We start from the raw sequence: 15,941 nt of genomic DNA, 5'->3' as shown, positions 1-15,941 counted from the left end.
TATAAGAGTTGCTGTGGTCATGGTGTCTTTTCACAGCAATAGAAACCCTAACTAAGACATACGAATGTTTATTTTTCAATAACTGCTATACTTGCTGCAGCTGAGATCAGTTTCAATTTTCAATCATTTGGCAAGTATCTTTAACCAATACATCGTGAGAATCCAGCAGAGAATGGATGGTAAGACCATGTTAATCTGAGGAACACATCCCATAAGTCTCCTGGGGAATGATGGGACAAGAAAGAAGCACATTAATAGAGTATATGCAAATACTCCTGATAAAGAGGGTGTTAGGAAAGAAATATAAGAAAGAAATACTGACAGCAACCAGAAGGGGCAAGAATGGGTAACCCAGAGTAGACAAGAATGATCTCTGAAGGGTGGACATCTGCAGTGGGACATACAAGGCTGGCAGAACTAGCTATCTACCAAAACAAATCTTAAGAAAAATACAGAGTTACAACTCACCTGCATTTTTGAGGTCGAACCAGGTGAGCCAGCTCAGCAAACCTCCATAGCGCTGCACGCAAACTTCGAGGAGCACCATTCTGAGTGGGGTTTACAAGTGATGTGTTACATTTAATAGTCACAAGCACTTCTACAGCTGGGCTTACTGTATTGGAGCTGCTTGCATCCTCTTTTGGAGTTATTAAACATACACTTTCACTGCTAATTTTCAGAGAAAGCCCAATTAAATGTGTAAAATAGCCAGTAACTACTTCAAGATTTTTCAGGTCCAGAGGACTTCACTTAGAAAAATATAGTTATTTAAAAAAGAAAGTTGCCAGGGGCTGAAGAGATAGCTCAGGGGTTAAGAGCACTTGATGCTCTTACAGAGGACCTCAACGGGCACTTCACACATGTGGTGCAGAGATATACATGCAGGAAAAACTCATACCCCAAAAATAAAATAAATAAATCTTTTTTTAAAAATTGAGTTGATGCTTTAAATTTCCATTTCATCCAACAAACATGAGGTTTTTAAAGAAAACTGAAGTCCACTTCACCAAATGGCATTTCCTTCTAACAGTTTTGCTTAATAACTTGCAAGATAAAAAATCTCATACTGTACTCAACAGTGAAAACAGTATGATCTTTTCAATAATACAGAGCAAAGACCCACCTTTTTAATTTCCTTATAGAGTTCTAGCTGTAGCCTTGGAAGATTAGAATCCATCAATGCCTGTAAATAGATACAAGAGATTTGTTATAGAAGATACATTCTACCCATACTTCTAAATAAAGCTAAATGCAACCAAAATTTCAATTTTTAAGGAAAAGTAACATAACAGCAACTAAAAACAAAGCTATTTGTCAGGAAAAAATTAAATGTACACAGAAATTACAGAAATTCTAAATTCAGGTCTTTACTAGGATAAAAACAGCAGAAGGAAAAACAGTTTAACATTTATGATAATCAAATACTATGTAACATCAAATTAAGATTAACCCTAAACTCCCATAGTTAACATTCAGTCTTCACTAGTTCACCTGGATAACTCAGGTGACCTCTAAGTAAGAAGGGTATGGGCTCTGTACTTGTGGGATCTGAGCCCCTTTGTCTAGCAGGGAACATGTGAACCTTCAAAATGGCAAGGACAGTCACAGTCCCACTCCCTGATTCACCCCAGGTCTCAGTGTCAGCGAGGAAGTCTACCAGTCCTCACAGCTCATTTCCTGACCTTCCCTGCTCACTTCTGAGCTAAGTCAGAAATAAGGTCTACGTGTCCAACTTCAAGCCACAGTCAAGGCTAACGGCACAGAGTCCACAAAAGAGAAGGGCTCCCTACTCCTGTCCCTAGACCTTGCTCTTCTAAACTGGCATGTCAAAACTGTGGAGAGAGAAGGTGACCCAGCTCTCCTGTTCAGTCCCATGCAGCACCTGCTATCTAGAGACCAAGAAGAGCTGGTTAGCTCGGAACTGTCAACATGACATAATCTAGTATTACCTGGACACAGTCTCAATAGACACTTCTAGACCAGGTGGACCTGTGGGCTATTTGTGAGGGACTGTCTCGATTGCCTTAATTGAAGTGGGATGGCCCAGGCTGAAAATGAGCAGCACCAATGCCTGGGTTTGGATCCTGGACTAATTAAGAGTAGAGAAAGTTAGCTGAGTATTAGGCACATAGACATTCATTGTCTCTCTGCCTTGACTGCGGCTGTTTCAACTTCATTGTAATGACGGACTGTGACCTGAAGTTCTGAGTCAAATCCTTCCTCCCCTCAGGATATTTTACCACCCAACAGAAATCTAACTAGAACCCAAGGATCATCCACTGCACCCATGAGCTTGAAAGGCACACTCTGGAAAACTGATTCAGGAGTATAACATTCCACCAACTTTTTTGTTTGTTTGTTTCTTTTTTAGTTTTTGTTTTTTTGTTTTTTTTTGGAGACAGGGTTTCTCTGTGTAGCTTTGGAGCCTGTCCTGGAACTCACTCTGTAGCCCAGGCTGGCCTCGAACTCACAGAGATCTGCCTGGCTCTGCCTCCTGAGTGCTGGGATTAAAGGCGTGTGGGCACCACCACGCGGCCTCCACCAACTTTAAAAAAAAAAATTATTTTTATGTGTGCTTGAGTGTATGTATATGTATGTATCTTTTCTTTAGGCTTCACATTCCTCCCTACCACCCTTCCCCCTCCTGGGTATAGGGTCTCAGTCCTGAAATTGAGAGGCATCGTTTCTTCCCTCTCCTTGAAGGCTGTTTTCCTTATAATCCTAGTCTGGGTGAACCAGAACTCACCTAACAATGGTTCTTTTCCTCCTGTTAAAGCAGAACAGCTCTTTCTGTTCCTTCCCTGGGTCCTTCTTGTTAGAGCACCATATTTGATACTGGCCGTGCAGTTACCCTCCTTTCCTTCACGAGTCTAGCCTTCCTCAGGATGACTTGTCTGCCGAGGAACGTGTTTCAGATGGCCTGCTGCAGTTCTTGTCTCAATTCCTCTGGCCCGGGCAGAGTGATTCCTGCCACTGAGTAACTGAACAACTTGGTGGGAGTGTACTTCATTTCTGGGGACCTAAGTGTCCTCAGTTATAAAGTGGAATTTGTCTTTTTGGTTCACATGTGAGCATGTTGATGTGTTTGTATGGTGAGACACATTCCTGTTAGTAGTGGAATTCTCACTCTTGCCCAGGTACAAGGCATGACATGTCAGTTCATTGTTGCTTTCTACTTTCTGTTCATGGATCCATGGATCCCCTTTCCTAAGGAATTCTTTCCACATGACCAGGCCATAGTCTTTTGGTTAGCCTACTCTGTGGTCAGAGCTGACTTCTCTGGTACTCAGGTTTCCAGCTATCTCTTTGAGGCTGAGGAAAGGTTGGGGTGGGGCAGCCTTTGGGAGGTTGCTCTTGTCACAATCCAGCATCTGCACATAGTGTCTATCTTTGTTTGCTTGCTTCGTTTGTTTCTTTGTTTGCTTGTTTGTTTCTTTGTTTTCCCTCCCTCCCTCCCTCCAGTGGTTTGTGTCTTGGTAGAAAATGAGGGCTCCTTATAGATCGTTGGCTTTGTGGAAGCCAGTCCTGTTAGGGAGTGGAAAGAGGGACCTCAGCTGAGGGGAGGGCACGAGCTAGGATGGTGGCAAGCTATGAGGTAGGTGGTTGGGCTATGGGGTTTGTTTGTCAGCCATGTGTGGAGGCAGGCTGAGGATTGTGGGAGAGGAAGCTGTGATGAGCTGTATCACCACCCCATGAGGGCCCCAGCGAAGAGCCATGTTCTGCCCTTAGTAGACTTGAGCTTTGGTTATCTCTGCTACAGAATGAGGTAGGTTTTGGTTGACAAAACATTTATGTAGCTAAAACAGGCTTTGATGTACTTTCTTATTTGAAAAGTAGTCTTTTAATATGTTTGTCAGCTTGATTTGCTTCTTTTGTTCAAACTGTAGCAGCAGAATCAGGATTTAAAATTGGCTGGCGGGGCCGGAGAGACGGTTCATTGCTTCACAGAGGTTACTGCTTTTGCAGAAGGCCTGAGTTCAGTTCCTAGTGCCCGTGAGGTGGCTCACAACCACTTGTAATCCAAGTTTCAGGGGATCTTGTGCCTTCTGACCTCTGCATGCATGTGGCAAGGTATAGATTTATAAAAATGGGTTAATTTAAGGTATATGAACAGTTAGCAAGAAGCCTGCCACGGTCATACAGTTTGTAAACAATATAAGTGTCTGTGTTTACTTGGTTGGATCTGAGAGGCTGTGGGTCTGGAGGGTAACAGAAATTTGTCCTGACTGTGGGCCAGGCAGGAAAACTCTACCTACATTCTCCTTAGCCATCCTTCACAAACAGTTTAGGAAGAAGTGTTGAAAACTCTGTCACAGAGCCTACCCCATGGCAGTCAACTTGAGGTAGAAGGGATACTTTGAACTAGTGATATACTTGTTCAAAAGCCTCGTTCATAAACTCAAGGGCAATGTGGAAGGAGGCAACCAGAACAGGCATGAGACTCCTAAGAGGAGTATGTCAGAATGGTAAAAACAAAACTGATTTTGTAAAAACATTACGAATGGGAACAGAAAACAGGCATGGTGGTGCACACACTTAACCCCAGCATTCAGAGTGCAGAAGCAGTTAGATCTCTACGAGCTCAAGGCCAGCCTGATCTACATGAGTTCCTGGCTACTCAAAGCTATACAGTGAGGCCCTGTCTCAAAAAAAAAAGGCAAACAGAAACCAATGAGGACAGGGAAGGAGGACTTCCATCCTGTGTCCCAGCGGCAAACAGAACAAAGGAACGGAGTGTAGCTGCAGGGATCTGTACTAAGTACCAGGAAGCAATGACACAGTGAGATGGGTGCCTGGCCTCTCCTCACCTCTCTGGCACTGCCACTGAGTGCCTAGAGCTTCCTGGCTTCGGTATCATGTCTGGTCCCTCTTTCTCCCCATTCAGGTCCTGCTACCAACAAGTAGTATTGTCTGACCTCCGTCAGGAAGGAAGGAATGCCAGACTTCACTTGCCCACCTTTGCTTTTCTAGTGCTTTGGGGTTCTCCAAGCAATGCCCAAACAAAAGTGGAAGCCCACAGGGACATTCCTCTTAAGAAACAGGCAGCCAATGGTCACACAGATGCCCTTGGGAAATGACCTATGCACTATAAGGTGCAAAAGAAACAGTTCTTGCTGATGGAACACATTTCGTTGCTTATGGGCAAATACCCCAGGCCTTCCAAGTCCCATGTTCCAAATGGAAGATATGTAGATATCCTGAGGATAGTTCATTCAAAGCAAGAGAATGCTCATTGAAAGCTTGTTCTCTTAACCTGCAACAATCACAGACGCACACATCCGCAGGGTTCTTACTTTGATGACTTTGTTGAGGCACTCATCAGCTACCATCCTGACATCTGACTCTGCATCATCACTGCACAGCAGAAACAGCTCCATAGCAATGCCCAAGAGTTTCTGAAATTCTGGAGAATTTCTAAGTAAAAGAGAGAGATTGTCACAGGCATGAGAGGGTTAGGAGACCTGATGGCAAAATGCAATGAGGGAACTAAATGAAATTTTGGTACAAGAAAGAACATCACACTAAAAATTAAGAATATCTGCATAAAGGTGGACTGTAGGGAACAGCATATTGATACTAATTGCCTTTTCTTTTTAAGATTTCATTTAAACACCTTTAAAAGGTACTGTCTAGGATACTCAAATCTCAGGTAGCGATGTGCTTTGTAAAAAGGTTGCTTTTACTGTTAGAGAGCATCCTTGAAGCCTTGGAAAACCAGTAAGCCAACACATCTCTATTTCCTTTTAATCTCACTTTCAAGGTGCTACCACCACATTTCACTAGACTCCATAGGCCACAAGGCTTTTCTATTGCCAGAAACATAATACTGGTGTCACAAAAACTGGAATCTGGGTACTATATGTGAACTATTTTTAGTAAGTTTAGTTGAGAGCACTTGTTTGATATGTCATGATCCAACAAGCTAAGCCCAGCCATAACGAGAGGCTGGTGGACCATGTGGGCGGAACTCTGAAGTACCTCAAACCGGTAACTCAAGGCATATTCTGGAAGTGATCCTAGTGACAAAGGAACAGGGTATGCTATTCCTAAAACATCAAAAGCAGACTCTTGTCTCGGGATCTTAATCTAAAGGACTGTTAGTCTCATTCTTTCACCTCTAAGCAGAAACTCCTAGCACACGCCTTTAATTCCAGCATCAGGGAGGCAGAGGCAAGGGGATCTCTGTGAGTTCTAGGCCAGCTGGAGCTACACAATGAGACTCTGTCTCGAAAGAAGTGAAAGACAGCCATAAACCTAAGAGGAAGAAAAAGGTATCAGCAATACTCAACACATACAGAGCAAGAAGTAAGTCATGGCACTCAGCAATATCGTAGACCTTACATGCACACTCACACTCATAACACACACAAAATCAACCAATGTAATAATAAAAAAAAAAGAAGTTAAGGACTATGTTGTATAGCAAACACTTTAAGAATCAGGAAATTCTGAAGGAATGCTTATTAAGACTCAGGAAGTGGCTGGGCATGGTGGCACATGTCTTTATCCCAGTACTCAGGAGACAGAAGTAGGAGGTCTCAGTGAGTTCAAGACCAGCCTGGTCTACATAGTAAGTTGAACTAGCAGACTACATAAAGAGACCTGTCTCAAACAAACAAACAAACAAACAAACAAAAAGACTCAGGAAGTAAGCAACTCACAAGTCTCAGTAAGTTCCTGAAACTTACCAGATTCATAATGACCCTCTCTGTTCCTGAATGTGCTGGCTAGTTTTATGTCAGCTTAACACAAGCTATAATCAATCATTTAGGAAGAGGGAACTTCAATTGAGAAAATGCCCCAATCAGTTTGGTCTATAGCACATTTTGATTAATGACTGATGTGGGAGGGTCTAGTTTGTTGTGGGTGGTACCACCCCTGGGCTGGTCAGGTTCTGGGTGCTATAAGAAAGCAGGAAGAGCAAACCATGAAAGTAAGTCAGTAAGCAGCACTCCTCCATGGCCTCTGTTTCAGTTCTTGACCTGACTTCCCTCAGTGATGGTCTGTGATCTGGAAGTATAAGCTGAAATAAAACATTCCCTCCCCAAACTGCTTTTCATCATTGTTTTATCACAGCAATAGAAACCCTGGAAAAGACACCAGGGTTATAAAGCAGTAAGGACTGTTGAGGGGAGGGAGACTCCTGAAATGTTGAGGTCGGGGTTGAACAGAGAGCTCCAGGTTTCCAGCTTTAGTGAGCTGTCATCCATCCACGGTGGGCTTTTGGTGATGCATTGCCTTTTGAGTTGTCTATGTTCCTATAAGTTACCACTATAAGTAACCCTTGTACATTCACTGAGTCACCAAGTTAGATTTTAGTGGTATCAGTACTTTGATCTGTTAATGCTTCCCTATGGGTTGAATGAACATTTATTCACATCTCCCCCAAGAACAGTGTCACAGAACAGGTTGTAACATGCATGATTACATTGACAGACATTTTTCCTGGGGACAGCATGCCTTACATACAGATGGCATTTCCCTGTATTCTGGCAGGCATTTCCTATGAGGAGTTGGCTGTTGCCTTATTTTAGTTTAGGCTCAGCTTTTCTCCTGTCTTGTTTCTACTTGCCATACCCTCAACCTTTAGCTTCTTAAACACACAAAACAATTACACTATTTTAATGGTTCTGTGTGCTAACCTACTTTAATGTCTGGGTCAATGTCGACTAATTGTGCTTACTACAAACTGTAACTTCCTATACTTCTTTGCATTTCTGATTGATTTTTGTTGTGGTCAGATTTTGGTTTTAAGCCAGGGTCTCTGTCTCTATCGTGGCCCCATGTGTCTTACTCTGACAAAAATTCTGATAATGTTGTTTGCCAACTTGTAAGGTGACAATGTTTTGTTTCCCTGCTCCAGCTGCTATAGCAAAATCCAACAGACTAGATGGCTGAAAGCACTACACATGTCTCAGTTTTGGCAACTGGAGTCCATGCTGGTGCACAAGTGGAGGACTGGAAGAGGAGAGCATAGAGGTGCCAGGCAGGCTTCCCTTTGCCATACCTTACCCTCTGAATATCTACACCCTGGCTTCCTTGTAGCAAGCCAGAAAAGGTATTTTCTTGAGTTCCACAAGCCACCCTAGAAAAGTAAAAACTCCTGAACCTAAATAGGAGGGTCAGACAAATCTCATATTAGTCACTCAATGGCTTCCCACAGCAGGCCTGCAACTGGTACTTGAAGAGCAGTTTAGGAGACAAACTTTGTGGGATGTGGCATTAACCCCAAGAAGACAGAGTAAGTACTGAATTCACCTACTAAAATGCAGAGTTGGTCTCAGTTACAGAATGGGGGATTAAGCCTTCAACACATAGACTGGAATGGAAAATAAAACATTCAGTCCACAACTAATAAAGATGAACTATTAACGTAAGGAACATGAAATAAGTACTGAGCCCAACCTGCACCCAATTCCTTTCTTTCTTTTTTCCTTTTTCTTTTAAGAAGAAGTCATGCTTTTATAAAGTGCAGGCTAGCCTCTAACTCATGAACCTCCTGCCTCTGTCCAAGTAGCCCAGTCAAATTTCTTTCTTGAAATACTTGTTTTCTTTATCTATTTTCTTATTAGAATAATGGTCTTTCCTTTAATGATTCACAATACAGACTATTAAGCCTTTCATTTATACATTGCCAATACCTTCCCGAAGTTGAATTTATTTTCTATTTTATTTAAGGTAGATTTTGATATTTAAGCTCTATTCTAAAGCCAGGTGTTTTCTATCAACTTGACATAAGCTAAAGTCATCTGAGAGGAAGGAAACTCAATTGAGAAAATGCCTCCATAAAATGGGGCTATAGACAGGCAAGCCTGTAGGGCATTATCTTAATTAGTGATTGATGGTAGAGGGTTTGGCCCGTTGTGGTTAGAGACACCCATGGGGTTGTGGTCCTGGCTTCCATAAAAAGCAAACTGTTCAAGCCATGCAGAACAAAGCAGTAAGCAGCACCTTCCATGGCTATTATATCAGCTCCTGCCTCCAGGTTCCTGCCCTGCTTGAGTTCCTGTCCTGACTTCCACCAGTGATGGACTGTTATATGGACATGTAATCAAATGCTGCTTTTGGTCATGGTGCTTCATCATAGCAATAGAAACTGAGATATCAGGTCCATAATCCCAGCACTCAGAAGGTGGACTTGATCAGGAATTCAAGGTCATGCTTTGCTATATATAAGTGAGTTTGAGGTCATCCTGGACTAAATGAGACTTTGTCTCAAAAAAATAAAAAGTAGGGCGTTCAGTGGACAAGAGCATTTGCTGCTCTTGCAGAGGACCTAGGTTTGGTTCCCAGCACCCACATAGCCACTTACAACCATCTTCAACTCCAGATAAAGAGATTTTTAGTGCCCTCTGATGGTCTCTTTGGGTGCCAGGCACAGAGGGAGCAAATATATAGATGACAACACAACACTGATACACACAAAATAAAAAATTAAAAAAATCTTAAAAGAGTACAAATTAAATACCAAAATGCCATTCAATTATATGGCTAAAATTCTCATACATAAGATGCCAAAAAGAAAACATTACCCATGACAGAGCCCTGATACCCTTACAATACAGCTAGAAATGTGGTGAAAGCACCCTTATTTTAAATAGATTTTTCTTGAAGCAGGGTTTTGCTATATTGCCCAGGCTAAACTCAAATTCAAGATCCTCCTGTCTCAGCCTGCCAAGTACCAGGATAACAAGTATGTACCACATCACACTTAGTCTAGATGAACTTTTTAAAGACAGCTAGAGGTACAAAGGATATGCTAATGCATTAAGAGTGAAAATGGTAGTTTGGGGGTTTTTGTGTGTTTGGTTGGTTGGTTTTGATTTTTCAAGACCAGGTTTCTCTGTGTAGCCCTGGCTGTCCTGGAACTCACTAGACTGTCCTGGAACTCATAGAGATCTACCTGCCTCTGCTTCCTGTATGCTGGGATTAAAGGCCTATGTCACCACTATCCAGCAAACAGTTTTTATTTCTTTAGAAAGTTCCAAATACAATTACTCGAGAGACATCTTGAGAGAGAGAGAGAGAGAGAGAGAGAGAGAGAGAGAGAGAGAGAGAGAGAGAGAAGGAAAGAGGCTGGAGAGATGGCTTAGTGGTTAAAAGTACTGGCTGCTCTTCCAGAGGTCCTGAGTTTAATTCCCAGCAACCACATGATGGCTCACAACCATCTATGAGATCTGGTGCCCTCTTCTGTCATAGAGGCATGCAAATAGAACATTCATATACACAAATAAATAAATCATTAAAAAACTTACCTGAGAGACTGTGCCACGATGTTTTCACATATTGTTAGACAATGACTCACACGGTCCTTCTTGGTGGCTGAGAGTTCCTTCTTTCTAAAAATCAAAGGAAAGTAAATGAGCATGCGCTGGTGACCACTTCATTTGTTTCTATATTTCATTCATTCCTAAGTACTTCTTGGCTACTACTAGTGAATCACTAACTCCATGCTGGGAACGGGGTAGCATGAGGATAGGGAGAGATGATGACAGATGAGCTCCATCAAGGGCTTCCTAATATGCACCACTCACACCAAAAAGATCAGAGGCGTCAAAAAAGCATTATTTTCCCCATTATAGAGAAAAGAAGAAAAACAACTAGAAATAAGGCCTTCTTTAAAAAAAAAAAAAAAAAAAAAAAGCCAGGCAGTGGGTGGTGGCACACGTCTTTAATCCCAGCACTCGGGAGGCAGAGTCAGGCAGATCTCTGTGAGTTCAAGGCCAGCCTGGGCTACAGAGTGAGTTCCAAGAAAGGCACAAAGATACACAGAGAAACCCTGTCTGGGCGGGGGGGGGGGGGGTAAAAAAAAAAAAGAAACAGAAGAGCCAGGGCTACAAACAACAAAACCTGTCAGTATGAACAGCCTAGTCAAAAAGCCAGACTATAGTGCTTCTCTCCACCTATCCTATAGCTTCAGGAGTCCTCAAAGTCAGTAAAATCAAAGTAAAGTAGACAGGAAAGATTTAAAGCATAGGATAACTAGAAACAAACCACAAGACCACTAGTTTTGGGGAGAGTTTAACTATAAGGAAATTAAAAAAACAAAACTTGCAAACAAATAATTTGCATTTGATTCCGAATGCAGCCCTCAAGCTTCTATAAGTATATACAACAACACAGGCTATTAAAATTGCACAAACCCACTGACAGCATATCTTCTGAAGGACAGTCAGGCAGAGAGGAAAAGGCAAGGCAGACCCCAGGAAAGGTAAAGACAAAGTGAAGGAAATTGTGCAGTGTAATGTAGGCAAAACACTCATACACATAAAATAAAAATTTAAAAAATCTTTAAAAGGGTACAAACTAAATATCAACACATCATTCAATTATCCTTATGGCTAAAATTCTCATATAGAAGATGACCAAAAAGGGTTCCCACCACAAAAAAATATCCAGAGCCTGAGTGCTATGCCAGTAAAGAATCGATCAGCACTGGGGTGTGTGTGTCTCCTTCATCTCTTTCCTAAAGGGACTTTTCCTGACAAGTCATGGTGCAGACTGCTGATCACCCACCAAAACTTGCCTAGCTACAGAGATAGACTGGGAACACGAGTGACATACAGAATTCCTATTGCATCTGCTTGTCCTAACTATCTCCCTCCAATCAGACAAACATGCCCAATACTCAGGTTTCGATTCTATAGATAAAGACAGTAAGAAGAGTGCAGAACAGCATGGAAACACATCTTGGGTCCCTATATGCCCTTCAGAAGCACAGGCTCCCCACATCTCCCATCCTCATAAGAAGCTCACTGCAGCAATGCTAGAACTGAAATCTAGCAAACTTCCTTCACTTGGAAAAAGACAAACAAAATGTGATAGTCAAACAATGGAAACTACTTAGCTAGAAAAGGAAGTAGCTATTGATAGTATACAGGGGCAAATCACAATGCACTACACTTGAGAAAAGGAATTAAGACTCCAAAGACTGACACACAGTGGTTCTATTTTTGAACATTCTGGAACCAACAAAACTGCAAGAATGAAATTATGACCAGTAATTTCCAAAGATAATAAGGTGACAGCAAAGAGGCATATGGAGCTCTGAGGAGTGACAAAACCATTCTAAATGCAGATTATGGGACTAGCAAGATGGCTCAGACAGTAAAAATACTTGCCATATGAGCCTGAGGGCCTGAGTGTGATCCCTAGAGCCCATAATAGAGAGAACTAATTCCCAAAGTTGTCCTCTGACCTCCACACATGTTCCTTTGTGCACGGGGGGGGGGGGGGGGGGCGCACGCGCACACGCACGCACACGCGCACACACACACACACACACGCATGTATGCCTTATAATAATAATAAATTAATTTATGAATCCTGATTATGTTAGTCACAGAAATTGGTGCATTAGTCAAATCCCACAGAATGTACACTAAAAGAACATATTTTCTCACATTATAAAGAAAATGCTATGAGAATAAAATGTTTTCTTCTCTAAGCTACTTGTACTAAAGCCTCTGCTGCAGCAGCTTAGATTCTCCCTCCTTTAAGATAGCCATCAGGATACTTAGAGAACACCAACCACTGTAAGCATTTTAGAGAGCAAACTAAGACACCAACCCATTATCCTTTGATTTGCACGGGGAAATTCTGTCCCAGGCTTTAAATGAACGAAAGTCAGACAGACCTCAATGTGGCCTTGTTACACTGGTGCCTACAGGACTTCTTAGCCAAGCAGTGATAAAAAGAAGGCTGACCACACTGAACTCAATGGCTTCACAACCTAATGACAGTATAGAAACATTCATGATCTGAGAGCTTCAGTGACCTCAGATCGAAACAGAACCTCTAGGACTAAAAGGCAGTGAGCCAAAAGGAGAAACTGACCAAGTCCCTTTGCTCTGGGACAACTTTCCCAATTCCAATTGATGGGACTCAGCTAACTCAGGCAGCGTGGTAAACAGGTACTTCTGATGGGCCCACCATGATTAGTGGTCTCATCGAAAGCCTGACATGATATTGGGGGTGTCAGGCATGTATTGACAGAAGCGGCACATCAACATGCCAACTTTTCTGTAGTTACAAATTACTGTGTGGGGCTCCAACATGTATATCACTTAGAATCATGGATGGAGTGGTTACCAAAAAAGAGTTTAAGGGAAAAAAAAAAAATCAGGCCTGAAAAGATGACTCAGTGGTTAAAACACTTGCTGTGCAAAGCAAAGGGGCCAGAATTCATTCAGATCCCCAGAACCCATTTAAATGCAAGGTGACAGTAATATCCACCTGTGATTTCAGCCTTGGAAGGTGGAGATGGGATCACTGGGAGTTAGCTGGCTATCAACACAAGTCTGAGTTTGACTCAGAGACGTGTCTCAAAGAACAAAGTAGAAAAATGATCAGTGAAGGTTCCTGACATCAATCTCAGGCCTCCACACTCTGGAGCACACCTGTGCACACATGCATGCTCTACAAATCACCACACACATGCACACATTTAAAAAAAAATTTAAAAACAACAACAGTTTCACACCAATTACATGTTTGATGAACTAGCTAGGCCTATGGAACATTTGTTAGTTTTCTCCTGTGTTCATTCTCCTTCCTCCTCCCTCATGAGATAAACCATATGATGTGATCCACTTACTCAGTCAAGCTTATCGAATTATGACTTAAAGACGATACCCATCTTAACAATGAAATGAGAATTTATGATTCTGTTGTTTTGTCCAGTCTGAGGCACTGAGGGCCTTGGGGGAAGCCTTCTTATTTGACAGTGGCCCTTCTCCAGGTCCTGCTGGTACTTTTTCAGGCAGTGCTCCTTAGATTATATCCCCAGAAGTGAGGGTGGAGGGACCACATCCTATCTACATTACTGGCACTCAGCACCCACACCGTACAGCATTCTACAGAGCTTATCAAATAAGTAAATGCCTGATGTGGAAGAATCCATTAAAGAAACTATCAGCACTAATTTCTTGAGTGAGTCTTTGGAGACTCAGAAGATAAACAACAATGATCCTAATTTTACACTTCCAAACCAAGAAGTCAAAGAAAGGTAGAAATTATAAAGATTTATCCCAAACGTCCTCAGCTCAAATTCTTTGGTCTGGTAAGAAAATAGCCTAAAGAGCCAGGAAGATGGTCAGTGAGTAAAAGTATCTACCCTGTAAGCCCAATGACCTGAATTTGATCCCTAAACCCATATTAAAAGCTAAATGCAGCAGTTCACATCTGTAATCTTAGCACTCCCAAGCAGAGCTAGGAGGCACAAATGGGGAAGTACCTGGAAGGTCACAAGCCAATTAGCCTGACAGATGGGGGAATGGAGAAGGACAAAGAGAAGGAGGAGGGGTAGAAAATAAGGCAGAAAAGAAATGACCAATGAGATGACTAATCTTGGCTGACTACTTCTGGAATAAACTAAAACCCAAGCAGCTCAGCTGGGCACATCTGTGAGGGACTTTCTTGACTGAATCACTGCAAGTGGGAAGACCCACCCTTAAATCTGGGCCACATCTTCTGGTGGCAGCCCACATAAAAGGACACAGAAGGAGGAAGCTTTTGCTTTTGCCAGTTTGTCCTCACTCTCCCTAGCAAGTTCATCTATCCTGTTGCTGAGGCATTCCTTCCCTGGTGTTAGAACCTACTCCTTCAGGACTCCAACACAGACTCAAGACCCACAGCTCTCTAGGAGTCTTCCAGGATTCCAGCACAAGCCTGGGACTACTGAGACATGCAGTCTGAACAACTACTGTATTATTGGCCTTTCTATCAGGAGGTAAGTCACTGGTGGACCACCCAGACCACAGCTTGTAAACCACTCAAATAAATCTCTAAAAAAAAGTGTGTGTGTGTAATGTCATACACACACACACACACACACATACACACACACACACACACACACACACGTACACAGTTAGAATGAGAATGGCCCCTATAGGCTCACATGTTTGAATTTTTGGTACTAATTAATGGACCTCTTTGGAAAGAATTAGGAATTATGGCCTTGTCAGAAGAGCTCTGTCACCAGGGGTGGGCTTTGAGGTTTGAAAAGCTCATACCAAGCCTAGTGTCTCTCTCTGCTTGTAAGCTGCTGATCAGATGTGAGTTCTCAGCTACTTCTCAGCACCATGCCTGCCTGCCTGCCTCCACAAGCCTGACATGATGATAACAGACTAACCCTCTAAAACTGTAAGCAAGCCCCCAATTAACTACTTCTTTTTATAAGTTCCCTTGGTCACGGTGTTTCATCACAGCAATAGAACAGTAACTAAGACACACACACACACACACACACACACACACACACACACACACACACCTTTTCAGTCCTGTTCCCTGACTAATACAACCAAAGCGACTCTCCATAGTTGTCCTCTAACTTCCACAGGCAGCCTGTGCACACATGCGCTCTTTTGCATGCAAAGATCACTTGTTCACAAATTCTTGTTACCACGATGTTACTGTCAAAAACAGAGTAGGCTATAACAGTCAACCAAATCAACAAGACAAATCTCAAGTTTCCTCTTTTTACCTCGTCCTGAACCATTTTCCAGCAAACTAAACCCCTTTCAGGAAAAAGGTAACCTTTTCTTACATCTGCTAGTTCCACAATCATAAAATTCTGCTACTATATAAAAGTTCAAAGTAGTTGCTAGTCTGACTTAAAATTCAAGCAACAGTTATTAAGTACCTGCTTTGTGTGAAAAGCAAGCCATCTACTTGCCATCACATAGTGATATTGTTCTGTTTTCCTTATATCACCTATGCATGTGTACTCCGGCACACTATACATTCTTCTATTAGAGTCAACCTCTCAGTCTGCCAGTTTAAAAGTGCAGGCCAGAACATCCGAGGCCTTATGAAAAGTATCTCCTCTTAGCACACTCTAATGAGATTTGGAAGGCATCCTTAGAACAGAGAGGAGTACACTAGCCAGGAATATCAGAAAATTAAAATCCTTCTGGTATACTCTGCAGGTCAGA

The 15,941-nt window shown here is 42.3% G+C and overlaps 1 protein-coding gene across 3 annotated transcripts in view; it reads right to left on the bottom strand.

The window, feature by feature from the left end:
* Htt (huntingtin) overlaps positions 1–15,941 on the bottom strand; it is a 137,729-nt gene that overhangs the window by 109,051 nt on the left and 12,737 nt on the right. For all 3 annotated transcript variants that reach the window (XM_028870825.2, XM_037208186.1, XM_028870827.2), the window contains exons 2-5: positions 10,257–10,340; positions 5,295–5,415; positions 1,124–1,183; positions 469–548 (exon numbers count right to left, since the gene is read on the bottom strand). In XM_028870825.2, coding sequence (XP_028726658.1) covers positions 469–548; positions 1,124–1,183; positions 5,295–5,415; positions 10,257–10,340 — 345 coding nt within the window. The remainder of the gene's footprint in view (positions 1–468; positions 549–1,123; positions 1,184–5,294; positions 5,416–10,256; positions 10,341–15,941) is intronic.

Source organism: Peromyscus leucopus, chromosome 7, assembly GCF_004664715.2.
Source record: "Peromyscus leucopus breed LL Stock chromosome 7, UCI_PerLeu_2.1, whole genome shotgun sequence".
In the NCBI taxonomy this organism is placed as follows: domain Eukaryota; kingdom Metazoa; phylum Chordata; class Mammalia; order Rodentia; family Cricetidae; genus Peromyscus; species Peromyscus leucopus.
Note: the sequence above shows the minus strand (reverse complement) of the source record. Positions and strands in the feature narration are given on the sequence as shown.